The 14724-nt window shown below is 31.0% G+C and overlaps 1 protein-coding gene across 1 annotated transcript; it reads right to left on the bottom strand.

The window, feature by feature from the left end:
• Positions 1-297: 297 nt before the first annotated feature.
• On the bottom strand, positions 298-14329 carry LOC116146134. The gene is made up of 6 exons (XM_031431541.1): positions 13798-14329; positions 13524-13667; positions 3248-3487; positions 2942-3015; positions 1393-1478; positions 298-464 (listed from the first exon to the last, which is right to left on the bottom strand). The coding sequence occupies exons 1-6, from the start codon at positions 14287-14289 to the stop codon at positions 298-300; spliced, it is 1203 nt and encodes a 400-aa protein (XP_031287401.1). The 5' UTR covers positions 14290-14329.
• Positions 14330-14724: the final 395 nt, after the last annotated feature.

The raw sequence follows: 14724 nt of genomic DNA, 5'->3' as shown, positions 1-14724 counted from the left end.
AACTCAACCACAAACTCTTGTGCAACAAACATCGTCAAGATATTTAACATTAATATTGCAATTAAACAGTTTAAATATTTACAGAAGTAACATTACATAGGCTGGATTTTTTTTCACATACACAAAAATTAGCATCAACTAAATACATCCACGTCTGTAATAATAACACAACTATAAACACTTGCGTGGCAAATATTGTCAACATATTTAACATTAGTATTATAGACAAACGGTTTAAATATTTACAGAAGTGGCATTAAGTGGACCAGAGAAAGGTACAACAACATTACAGTCAATCTAATCTCTATTAGGTGGCATCTTCTCATTTTTCAACACAATTGTCTCTAAAAGACTAGAATCTTCATTTGGGAATCTATCCTTAAATTCTTTGACACAAGCTTTTCTGGTGGCCAAAAACATTTCTGACACCAAATCATAAGCCTCTTCTTTATCTTTCTCAGCTTCTGCAATTTAAGATTTGATGTTATTATTTTCTTTAGACAATTCATTACTTTTATTTTTAAAGACTTCCTTTTGCTACCACTCATTTGCAAAAGATTGTCAAGCATTTCTAAATGCTTCTTGACAGTGTTTCAATTAGGTTTTGACCTTTTCAAATGCCTCATTTGATAATTTCAACTGTTCTTCCAATCTGTGAACCTCGGAAATCACATCTTCATTTTCTTTTTTCAAAGCTAAGATCACATCTTCTGAAACAAGCCAACGTTCTCTAATTTCTAACAAACCTTCATAAGCCTATTTCAAAAACAATGAAACCACGTTAATGTCTTCGTGCCAAATACAGTATATATTCACATGATAAAGTGAAACAACATCACCTATTTCCTTAGGCTAAATGTTTTGCTGTCTGGATCTTCTTTAGAAAGATTTTTCCATTTTCGTTCAGAATTCGTATTTGAACCCTCTTGCTGACAAGTTTTCTGTCGTTTCACCAATTTACGTAATGGAATTTCTTCTAACTAATTATCTTCTTCTTCAATCAATTTAACATGGTAGGAACCAAAATCAGGTTTCACAGAATTGGAGGCTAATGCAGGTAAAACAGGAGTTTGTAAAGGCTTTAACAATTTTGACCTAGAATCACTGCTTGATCCTCCTTTGTACGGTACTTCAGAATCAATTAAGTCTTCGAATAAATTTCATCAAGTTTTTTGGAGCCACTACTACAATAAAAAAAAATATCATCAAATAAAAAAAATAAAGAAAACACACAATCGATCAACTTAATAGAAATTGTAAGACTTTGTTATTACTTGGGAGACATTTATTCTTCGTAATACGTGATAGAGACACAAAATTACAACTGGTGATTGTGATTTGAAATCAGAATAATATGCAAGCACTATATCAAATTGCTATAAATATACTCACCATATATGATTCCAACTGCTACAATTGTCATTAAACAACAATATCTCATACCTACTACAAAGAACACCAAAACCTTGGCAAGTGTTCTGAAAAATAAATAGATAATTAGATGATAACAATGATGGTAACTTCTGAAGCATTTATACCAGTGGCATTTCATAACATCAATTCATAAAACAATGACAATATTACAATATATACTAAATACAACAAGATAATAAACAAAATCATAATGAGAAAAACACCAATTTTAGTAGTAGATTTATTGAGAAAATAATGTGCAACAGGACTACCAGAACAACAAATAAACAACCTGAGCAGGATAAACAAAATCGTAATAAGAGAGACACCAATTTTAGGAGTAAATTTACCGAGAAAATAATCTACAACATGACTACCAGAGAAACAAATAAACAACCTGAGCACAACAAATTATCAGCACAACCATCTAACAACAACTTCTTATAACTTTAATAACGAATCTCAGAACTCCGTAGAATAACGTGTACTTTAATCAAAGTTAACATCGATGACAAATTAATTAGACCAATGTAAAATAAAAAACGACATTGTCACTGCAACTAAAGAAAATTTACTTTACTTATCTCAACTCCAGTCAACGAGAAACGACGGATGTGGAAAACGTGACAAGCAGACTGGGACAAATACCATTAATGTCGAAACTGACATAGAAAACCCTAAATCCCAAAATTTACTTCAAGTAAAATACTGAACATTTAATCCGCATATTTACTTTAAATATCAACAACATTTTATACGACAACATTTTTCATCACTTACGAATTTTACAAAGCCAAAACGACAGCGCACTGTAAAACTATAATATTACCATTTTCGTCGAACAATGTCACTATTATATTGCCATTTCAACATATACAAACTTAACATAAAAGTATAAAAGAAGGAAAAATTAAAGATTCCTTCAAAATCTCACTATCAAATACTTAATCTGATAATAGAAATGAATTTAGACTAACGATTACAAAATCAATAGAATTTCAAATTCAATAATATAAGCAATAATAATTCCATGCATAAAATAACATGAATTGGAAACAGTATTTCCAATTCAAGGTGGAAAAAATGTAAATATATAAGTATAATATATTGAAAATAGAGAAATCCTTATAATTTAATTGTAATGACGTAAATGACGGATAAAACTCTCAATTGCGTATTACTTTGAAACCATTTCATTTTGAAATAACATTAATTGACAACAAAAGATCAGCTTGAAGCAACAAAAAGTGAAATTTTACCATATGTATATAATCATGCAAACAAATAATACTTTTCCCATGGGAGAAGATCACCATGCAAGTGTTACAATGTTGACGACCAAAAACGAAAGCTTTAGGAGGATGACAACCTAAAACACAACGGACCAATTCTATATATGCTTATTCAACAACATATTATGTAGATATTACATACAAGCAAAACAAAATGTAAAGAAAAGGTACATAGGTTGTAGTTTCTGACCACTAAATTACAATCTCTGCAGTGTTCTAATAAAAGAGCAAGAGACCTCGCCTCATCCATTTTCCAAAGGCCTTCCTCATACTTGTACCACCTGAGAAAGCCTTCATCACTTCGGGTACACTGGCACATGATGCACGAGTGCTCAGTACATGTTAAGAACTCATGTAATCGAGCAGCCTTCTACAAGATAATTTTATCTAGCTTCTTAATAATTTTTTCGAGCATTGGGGAGGAAGTAGTGGACTTCTATAAGAAGGCAATGTGATATGTTGAGGACTTCCAAGTTTGGTAGATCATCCAATATAAGCATTAGGGCATCCTTAACTATCATTAAGCATCTTAAGCTTAAAACCTTCAAATTTGGAAGAAATTTGGCTATCGTAGAAGCAAAGAGAGCGTCAAAAGGACCCATGACCTTGAGTTCACTGAAGTTCTTGAAATTTAGGGCTATTTCCTCTATAAGATAAGGGGGATTTGCTATACTAGGCATTGTCAGGGATTCAAGACATCTCCATGTACAAATGGCCATGCAAATTACATCCTTCTTTATTCTATTCCAAGCTAGCATAACAAGTCGCCTCAGCTGGGGCACCTGTAGACAACAATATATGGTGGATTACTTCCCAATTCACTGTGCAAAAAAGAAAATTAAAGATGATAATCACTGGTATCAAAGGCAATGCCAAAGACTCAGTCAATAGACAGCGAGAATAAAAAAAATTACCTTTCAGCAAGGTTTTAAACAGAAACATAAAAATACTACCTTTTAGCAATGTAAGTAAATTGTTCGTCCCCTACATACAAATTGAACTGAAAAATCAAGGTTCTTATGTATCCCCGGCTGAGACTCAACGAAATCTTCAACAAATGAGTCAATATCTTATCTGAACACTCATCCATGTAAACATATGGCTGTAATGGGATTTTGATGAAATTTGATCTCAACACTGAAAATCAAGAGTTTTCCAAAGCAGAGGATCACAGCAAGTTGAACGCCATGAATTATAAACGTGAGCAATCCCTGAAGTCAACTACAAGACATCAAAAGATAGGAAGATTTTCACAAATATGTCAGTGTCCAGGTCCTCCATCTTATAGTAGAGACACCCTCTTCCATTTCACTAGTTGCCCAATTATCTCATAAAAGTTTCAAAGCATTAGCACACCTGCATAAGATATCCACATAATCCATGTAGAATGCATAAAATATCACTCAATACATAATTTATATGAATTTAAAAAGTTCGTACTAATTGAATGTATCAAATACTTAATATACCTACATAGAGATATAGATGAATGCAAACCGTTTACATTTAAGATAAATTAATACTTAACATTAAATGATTAAGACCAAAAAAGTTTATATTCGTTGAATAGAATAATCAATTTTTCTCGATAGAAAGAACAATGAAACAACGATATCTAATATATATAACAAAATCAAATAATTAATGTTTAACAAAATAAAAATACCATCATTAATTTACAAAAATGCTAAAAATGATATTCAAATAACAATACTGACTCTTATTAATAATTAACACGATATTATCTACCAAATCAAAACACACAGAAAATTGTTCACTATCCAGTATCCACACAAAAATTATATAAACCACTAAGACTGTAATATCATAATATCCATATACTTACACGCACAAAAAACGCCTCAAAAACATCATGATTCTTTACAAAAGAACAAAAACATAACCCACAAATCTATTACAATTACCGTCACAAATTGTGCAACGAATCATTGTAAAAGCAACTCAGAATAACAACACCACTCTTCAAGCAATACAGTTAACGTAAGTTTTACTAATATCATCATATTTCGTTAATCTGTTGATTTAATTGTTTTTTTAATCATACAGAAAATCATATTTCGACTTCCAACAATTGAAACGGATTATGCCGAATCACTCGTGTCTTTAGTTCTTAACAGTTTTCTAATACATAAAAACCAAAATACATATTAGAATCAATATTAAATTGAACCATATTTATTTTTTATTGTTAATTTCTTGATCATACAGGTAATGATATTATGATTACCAACTGTTGAAACCACTATTTACACTTCTTCTTTTTTTATTGTTGTGGATCTTGTGTTTGAAAACTATTATTTACCTTACAATTTCCAGATGCAAATCTCTAAACAAACAAACAAATGTAAAGGAAGTCTTACATAGAAGAAACATCTTCAAACAATGACACAAACTACCAACAATAACAACGTCAGGGCTTTCAATTCTGAAGATCCTTGCAGAAGCAGAAAATAAGCATGCTTCACTACTGCTTGAAACACATTTGTTCTTTGTGGAACATGATAGAAATAGAGGATTACAACTACTCATTGCAGCTTGCAAACAAAATGACCAGCAAACAATGTATCAAGTCGTCGTTGCTCTAATCACTAGGCACGACAGTAGAGGTATAAAAATTATAATGAAATTAGTGAAACTAACCAATCAATTCCACAAACTAAAAAATTGTATGGAAGTATTCAAGTCCATGACTCCAACTGTGACAATTCTCATTAAAAGGAGAATATTTCGAACTTGCGACAAAGAGAATCAAAATTGTATACATTGGGACAGATCAACATCGCCAGAAAATATCACGTGTCGAAGATGTAACGTAGATTACTAGATAATATGTATGAAATATAATTTTGAGTAAGTTCCTTATATGATTTATTACACATGTAAAAATTTAAGTGATTTTTAATTTATTTTGAAAATGGAAGTTAAAACTCATTGGATTGGCTACACATGTTTGACAAACATCAATTTAAATATATTATAATATAAATTAACAAAATCTATAAATAAGCATTCCTATCGCACATCGAAAAAAACTTCCATTCTATTACCAACCAAATCAAATCCCACGCCGAACGATAACGTTCATTTGGAGCACAGTTGCCGAACCATTTTTCACTATCCTACCAATATATTATAATATCATTATGACGTTTTTGACTTGAATACTTAACAAAATATTTATTATGCTTTTTTTTGGATGTTGTGCAAACAGTTTGCTACCGTTTCGTATCCTCTTATCCAAAAAGTTATTCACATTTTTTCAATCAACGTGTTTATTCTGATGAGGACATCTATTCGTTTTTCCAAAGCACCTTTTGTATTCTCAAAAAAAAAAAAAAAAAAAAAAAAAAAAAAAAAAAAAAAAAAAAATCATAATATTAAAGTGATACAAGACAAATTTAGAGAAAGTCATTGACCAGATGTTAAGATAAAATTAATAATTCTACCTCTATAATTATTAATATCAATTGTAGACAGATATTATTAAATCACTCATGCGAGTTGAGAAGACTACTTGAATATTATATGGTATAATCATACAATCGATATTCGATGTCATATTTTCATGCATATACATTTTTACCACATTTTCCAATCTATTCTTATTATCCTTTCTATTAAACTTGTGCCAGTAAGATTTTATTCTTCTTAAACAACCATGTTTATTTATTATAACATCTTTATTCATATTCCATCTGTTTCTTTTGTATTCCTAATTAAACAAAACAAATCTAAATATGTTTTGATGTGAATCAACAAAAAATTTTAATTAAAAAACTAAGATACTCAATAAAACATAAACAATTAAACAAGACCAATACTGAACCGTATAAATATTTTATATTAATTAATATATTATCACATCATCACAAAATCTTTGACTTGAATATTTAACAAAATATTTATTACCGTTTCCTTTAAAACTATGCCAATAAGATATCATTATTATTAAATCACTATGTTTATTTATTGTTGATCGGTGCATTGTACTATTATGTAATATTTTTAATGTGACATTACTATTAAAAATCAGGATATTAGAATTTAGTTTAGTTATGGGTTAATGTACTTACTTTTTAATTGATGTATTCGATATTTTGATGATATTTGGTACTATGATATTTAATGAAGTTCTTAATGTACTACTTTTGTTAAAGTGTTGATCAAATAAATGATACTAATTATGCAGATTTTTATACAATATTAATGGAATTCATAAAAACAGATATTTATTTTTGATGAAACACAATCCGTTTCCCACTAGTTTAAAAAAATTCGTACTAATCAAATGTATCAAATACTTAATATACCTATATAGAAATTTAGATGAAGGCGGACCGTTTACATTTAAATTTAATTAATACTTAACATGAAATGATTAATACAATCATCATTAATTTACAAAACTATTAAAAACCAGATTCAGATAACAATACTGACTCTCATTAATAATTAACAGAACATTATCTAGGAAGTTGAAATAAAAAAAAAAAAAAAAAAAAAAAAAAAAAAAAAAAACCTATTCACTACCCACACATAAACTATATAAACCACAGATACCATATTGACAACATAATTTCCATATACTTACACCCAAAAAACAGCACCAAAACATCTGTTACAATTACCATTAGAAATTATACAACTAATCATTGTAAAAGCAACCGACAAAGATGACACTACTTTACAAGCAATAAGGTTAACATAAGTTTTACTAAAACCATCGTATTTCATTAATCTATTGATTTCATTATTTTCTTAGTCATACAGAAAATGATATTATACAAAAATGGTTAAACATACAACTAATAACAATAGGATAGTGGTTTGTTCCGCAGGAGTCTTATAACGATAATGGTTAACCATACAAATGATTGTGCGGAACCATGTGCATCTTTAGTTGTTAATAGTTTTCTAATGCACAAAAACCAAAATGCGTTTTAGAATCCATATTTAACTGAGTCATATTTGACACACTTATTTATTCTTAATTGTTTAATCATACATGTAATGGTATTGTGATTCCCACCTATAGATTTTTTTTTTAATTATTACGAATCTTGTGCTTCGAAACCATTATTTACCGTACAATTTACAGGGGCAAATCTCTGAACAAACAAGCAAACATAAAACAAATATTACAAAGAAGGGACATTTCGAAACAACAACACAAACTGCCAACAATAACAACAACGGGGACTTTCAATTCTGAAGACACTTGCAGAAGCAAAAAATAAACAAGCTTTGCTACTGCTTGGAACACATTTGTTCTTCATCGAACATGATACACATATGGGATTAAAAATACTGATTGCAATTTGCCAAAAATATAATATGCAAGCAATATATCACATTGCCATTGCTTTGCTTACTTTACATGACAACAGAGGTATACAAATTCTAATGAAATTTGTAAAACTACCTAATCATTTCTACAAACTGAAATATTGCAAGGAAAAATTCAAATCCTTGACTCCAACTGCCACAATTCTCATTAAAAGACGAATATTTGGGACTTACAATAAGGAGAATCAAAATCGTATACACTGGGATAGATCAACATCACCAGAAGATATCACATGTCATAGATGTAACATGGATTACCAAATAGTGTGTATGAAATCTAATTTTTAGTAAGTTTCTTATGTAATTTCTTGCATGTGTAAAAATTTAAATGTTTTTTAGTTTAATCTAAAAATAGAAGTTAAAACTCACTCAATTATCTAAGATTGATCCAAATATTTAATAACTTATAAAGAAAAATTGATCACAAAATTACAATGATCAATACAACGTAAACAATATTTAATAAAAATATTAAACACCAATGATTATGAGAATCTCAAATAATTAAACACGTTCAACAAACAGCAATCTAAATACTATTCCTATAACATATCAAAAAAAAATTCCATTCCATTATTAATTATATTAAATTCCACGCCGAACCATAACATCTTTGGGAAACCCGCCCACCGAACCATGGTTAACTATTTATTACACTTTCCTTTAATGCGCTACAAACAGTTTGCTATCGTTTTGTATCCCATTACCCAATAAGTTGTCAACACTTTTTCAATCAACGTATTTATCTATTACTAGATGTCTGTTAATTTTCCCGAAGTAACTTTTATATTGTTTGATACAGTACCCCATAAATTGATTGGGTTGTCATGTTCTCAACTACTAAACAAACAAGGCAACGATCGGAAAATAATCCCAAATTTTTTGAATAAACTATATAGATAGACATGCGTTTTCAAAATCAATATGAGGATTATCGATGTGAAGGAACCATCCGAATTTTATACTATGACAAAAATTCTCACATAAAAAATTAGTTCAAATTTATTCAATCTGTTTGTTTCCTATTTCTATTTAGATAAAACAAATCAAGATATATTCTAATGTAAAAGTAACAAAATTTTAATTATAAGACTAAAATACTGGATAAAACATAAACAATATTTAATATTTTAATAGATATTTAATAACAATATTAGACAAAATTGTTTATAAAAATGTTAAAAAATTAAACATATTCAACAAACATCAATCTAAATATATTATAATCTTAATTAAAAAAAAAAAACTATAAATAACCATTTCTATTACAAATTTAAAAAAACTTTTGTAGAATTATTGATTAAACAAGACTGAAGTTGAACTATATGCATGTTTCATAACCATATTGCCGAACCACAATTAAAAAATTAATAAATATATTATGACATCATTGTATCATCTCTAACTTGGATACTTAACAAAATATTTATTACCCTTCCTTTAAAAATGTATCAACAAGATTTTATTATTAGTAAATCACAGTGTTTATTTATTATAATATCTCAACATCTTGCCAAACCATCATTAACTACGTAACTAATATGTTGCACACTTAACAAAATATTTATTACGGTTTTCTTTAATATTGTACAGATAGTCTACTAACGTTTCGTATTACCTTATCTAAACAATTATTAACACTTTTTCGATTGACACATTTATTTATTACCAGTTGTCTGTTGTAACAACTGCTGTAAACTAGTACAATGCATGCATAATAATAATAGAAAATGGGCCCAAAACTTTCTTTTTATTATATGTACTAAGTCTTTTATACACAAGGAGCATTATTTACAAAATGCCATTTAAAAAGACAAAAACAAGGGAAACAGTGTAGCTATTGCTCCTCGCTTGCCGACGCCCCTCCGACTGCATTATCACCTAGATCCTGCATTCACAAAGGAAAATAACGGGGTGAGCACAAAATAATGCTCAGTAAGTAAACCCTCTATCTATCTATCCCCGTAAGTATTTCTCTTAATTCTTTCCTCACACTTTCTTTCTATTGTTTTCTACTAATCATCATGGCCTCATCTTACCAGAGGTACAGCCAGATGGCGTTCACACAGCGCCATCACACTCTTTATGACTGTCGGGTGGAGTTCACACAGCACCAACCTGCTCTCAATGACTACCGAGTGGGGATCACAAAGCACCTATCCGGTTTCTCATGACTTTCAGGTGATGATCACAAAGCATCAACCCGTTTCTAATAACTATCGGGTGACGATCACAAAGCATAAACCCGTTTCTCATGACTTTCGGATGATGATCACAAAGCATCAATCCGTTTCTAATAACTATCGGGTGACAATCACAAAGCATCAACCCGTTTCTCATACCCTTCTCATAGCACTTCTCATTCTCTCTACCCTTAGAGTAGTTGCATTCACAAAGTTCTCTACTCATAGAGCAAGTGCCTACACAAAGTTTTCTACTCTTTCTTAAGTCAATTAATGCATATGGATGGTTCATGCTCATTAATGCACTTAGGAAATGCCAATATACAATGTTGCAATAATTAAGGTTCACTACTCATACTTAAACCTCTATTAGGCATTTCATCAAACAACTCAAGTGCATAATAAAAGTCTACTATAACAATAATTCTATGTCTTTCTCTAACCATCCAAAATGGGAGAAAACTCCCTCACATAGCCATAATTCCTGCCAAAGAATAACACTTCAAAAAAAGGATTTCTCAATATCCATCAATTCCATCTCAAACTACCTTTCCAACCCACATCTCACTTCTTATACTTGAAATGTATGAACAATCACAAGGCAATAATAATCTCCATTTGAGACTCAATAACATAGCATATAACATGTATACAGCATACATACATATTTGCTATTAAAACCCTAATCAAGAAAATTCTCAAATCTCCACTTGGGTTGGGATTTACTTACTTTGATATGGAGAGATCTCACTAGCACTTCCTTTCTCTTGGTTTGCTTGATTTTTCTCTACCCTTAAACAATTCAACCAAAGGCCCTCAATATTCAAATAAACTCAAATTTCACAAAACTTCACATCCAAAGCAAGAATCCTTACCTTAGGATGCCTTAGATTGCTTTCCTACCCCAAATCACTCCAAAAGCCCTCTTAAAAACCTTGAACAAAAGAAAGAGAAATTGAGAGGAAGTAAGAAGGGAGAGTGGCGATGGAGAAGAAGAATGAAGGGTTTGCAATGACTTAATTCCTTTTAACACACTTTATGCACAAGCCTTCCCATTTTGCCCTTACTCTTCCTTAGGAACTCCATCTATATCCTTTGATTCATTACAAACACACCCCCACATTAACATATTCTCCATGAAAAGTCCTTTCAATTTACTCCCCACTTTTCCTACTAATTAGGGGTAGAATGGTCAAATTGCCCCTAGGGAAGAAAATATCTAAAACTTAACAACAATTTGGTCGGCACGTCGCCACGGCGAGGAAGCTTCTGTCGCTGCGGCAAAACTGTCCAGCAGCTTCCCCGTGGCTTCAACACCTCTTCGCTGCGGCGAAGATTCTCCTTTGCCCCGGCGAAGCCTAGAACACAAAACTTCCTTTATTTTCAACCAATTTCAAGGCAAAAGTTCAACATAACACTCAATCGAAGGCCAACCAAACAATAATACTAATAAATCAACTCAAAAAGAGCAAAAGAAGAAGCATTAACTACGTACCTCAAGTGGGGCATTACATCTGTTCAGATTCCACCTCTTCATATCCTATTCTCCTATAAATATTACTCTGACATCAATCACCTATTTAACTTTCTTTAGATACTATACACTTTAATTGTTCATTCTTCTCCACAACTTAATTCGAAAATGGCTAACAAAACATCACAACCAAAAGAATTTGCAACGAATATCAGCAACGACCTCATCAACAATAATTCTCCACCAAGGCAACTAGAAGGTATGAATGTTCCACATCTTTTGTATCCTAAATTACAAAATGCTAAACCAAACAATAATACATATTTGTGGGAATATAAAAACCATAAAAAAAAAAGTTTTTAATATGTCGAGAATTCATCTCATAATTATATTTACAGACTCATGTTACCGTTTCCATATATTTATAAAACTTGATTGTATATTTTTTTTGCAATTGGTTTAGACATTTTTCAGGGAATGCCGGAATTAATGGAAATTTTCAAAAAAGTTGACACCAATCTGGATGATCTACATACTGCTAGAGACAAATTCAGAGAAGTCATTGAACAGATGTTAGAAATCATGCAATCTGCCATGAATATTAACTATAACATAAACAAAAGAAAGTATACATATGCATTACAAAAACTGAACAACTATAAGAGAAATAGAAAATAAACACCATCTACATCATCTAAACCCACTTCACAGTATGAAAAACCGATGTACTTATTTCTTTTATAATAAAAGTATTATTCTCTATGTTCAACTTTATCTTGATTTTGATGTTACTCATTAATTAATTGAAAATTGTTCCTTTAATTGACGCATTGCATTTACTATTTAATGAATCTACTAAAAATTCTCCATCTTGACACGTTGGTTTTGATTTAATTCTTCCATCTTCACACATTGAATGGACATTAACAATAATTATATAACTACATTACATAGGCATTCCAAAAATCTAACCATTTTAAATAAAAACATAAAAAGATTGAAGTTAGTCTCTTCATATTCTATTTTGTAGTTCTACAATTATTAACCTAGAAATTAATTGAGTTATCATGTTCTTAAATGTAAAACAAACAAAGCCTTTGAATGAACTGTGTGAACAAATGTTTGTTTTCAAACCTTGGCTAGAGATTACTAATTTTAAAGAAATATATGAATCCTATACTGTGAGAAAAAAATTGATCAGTCGATGTCAAACTTGAAAATGAATATAACTTACAGAAATTGCAAAAGCTCAATATAAATTTTAAGTTTAAATAATTGATTTTGATATTATTAATTTTATCTTAACACAACTCTGTAAATATATAGAATTTATATTTACTCTAAAACTTGTAAAATTTAACAATTATCATCTCTTAATCTAATTACTTTATTCTGTTAGAATAAATTTGTTTACAACTTATTTCAAAAACATTAAATAAACATACTCGCGTAAAGAAAAGGCCCCATGTCTAGTTATTAAATATAATTATAAATTGAAGTTGCTTGTCTTATTGTATTGGGTAAATTAATATTTGAATTTTAAGGTGCACAAATATTTAAAGTTTATCAAATTTTATGGATAATTATTTATCTTCATATTATGTTTGACATAAATTTGAAAAGAAAGAGTAATGTACATTATTGTAATATTAAAATAATATAAGAAAATGATCAAAGTCATAATAGGAAAGACAAGGTAACGGTTTATACACACACACATACATACATACACACACACACATAGCCAGTTACAAAGAGGAAACGGTCCGACGTACTCCAGCTCAAGTTACAAACTTGATGACCTTCAAATGGCTCAAGTTGCCTAAAGGATTGTAAACGGGAATTCATTCCTTGAAAGTCATACATTCGCACCGTATAGTCATAACTACCGGAGAGAACTCTAGACCCAGAGTGATCAACTGCAAGAGCTGAAACAACCTGACAAAACACACAACATTAAATTAATCCCTTTAAAATCCAAACCCTAATTACACTTCAAGAGAAATGAACTTACAAAATTAAAACACAACAAACAATTTAAACACGGATTAGGATACAAAAATAGTACCTTAGTATGACCCTTCAGTACAATCTCGTTACTCATCGGAATCCGATACCGATTCTCCCCTTCCTCTTCCTCCTCCTCTTCATCGTCCGTCTCCGATGCCACGGGAGGCCGCGGTGGCCCAATCATCACAACTCCATCATCATCCTCCGTTTCCACAGGCTGAGGAGGCCGTGGGGGCCCAATCATCACGTCATCGTCATCTTCCTCCGCTTTCGGCGGCTCAGGAGGCGGTGGGGGCCCAACTTTTGGCGCCTCCGAAGCTTTAGGTTTTCGGAGAGAGTCAAGCCAAGCTCTGGGGGAGGATGAGAGAGACGGTAGGTCATTAGTCTTGGAGGCAGCTGTGCTGGTGGTGGTGGTGGTGGAAGGCGGTTGTTCCGATCGGCGAGTGGCGTCGTGGACTTTTTCGAGAGAGGTTTGGGGTTTTGATTGTTTGCCAAACGCGAGCGGGAACTGAGCTCTGATTCCGTCGTATATCTCTGCCTCGTCTTCCATTCTTGGCTATGTTGCGATATTTATGAGTGGGTTATTTTTCAATTTGTGGACAATTNACATATATATATATATATATATACATATATATGTATATATATATATATATGTATGTATGTATGTATATATATGTATGTATGTATGTATGTATATATATATATATATACTTCAGCCTTGATGAGATAACAAATATTGAAGAGATTTAATTGCACGGTAACTATACTGTTGACAAATATATGTCTTCCATTGACTCCTTGTCATTTGGGTGGCCAAATTGCCTTGCTAGAGGCAAATATTGGTCTGTGAATAGAGAGATGATTAATTATAAATAAATCACGATTCTATTTGCTGCGAACATGATTGAAAACCTACCAGTCACACATAAAAGAATGTTGAATTCCAAGGGTTTATCGAGTGAATTGTCTTATTTTCAAAATT

This window comes from Pistacia vera, unplaced genomic scaffold (assembly GCF_008641045.1).
Source record: "Pistacia vera cultivar Batoury unplaced genomic scaffold, PisVer_v2 Contig473, whole genome shotgun sequence".
NCBI lineage: Eukaryota > Viridiplantae > Streptophyta > Magnoliopsida > Sapindales > Anacardiaceae > Pistacia > Pistacia vera.
The sequence above is the reverse complement of the archived record's forward strand: the minus strand, read 5'-3'. Positions and strand labels throughout refer to the sequence as shown.

What these genes read in the sequence shown, in the direction of transcription:
- LOC116146134 (XM_031431541.1), bottom strand. Translation starts at nt 14,289, where the DNA reads ATGGAAGACGAGGCAGAGATATACGACGGAATCAGAGCTCAGTTCCCG. An exon ending in TGGAAAATGGATGAGGCGAG is followed by an intron (nt 1,479 to 2,941) that starts GTCTCTTGCTCT and finishes TTTATTTTTCAG; the next exon opens with AACACTTGCCAAGGTTTTGG. An exon ending in AGCAGTTGGAATCATATATG is followed by an intron (nt 465 to 1,392) that starts GTGAGTATATTT and finishes CTTAAATTGCAG; the next exon opens with AAGCTGAGAAAGATAAAGAA.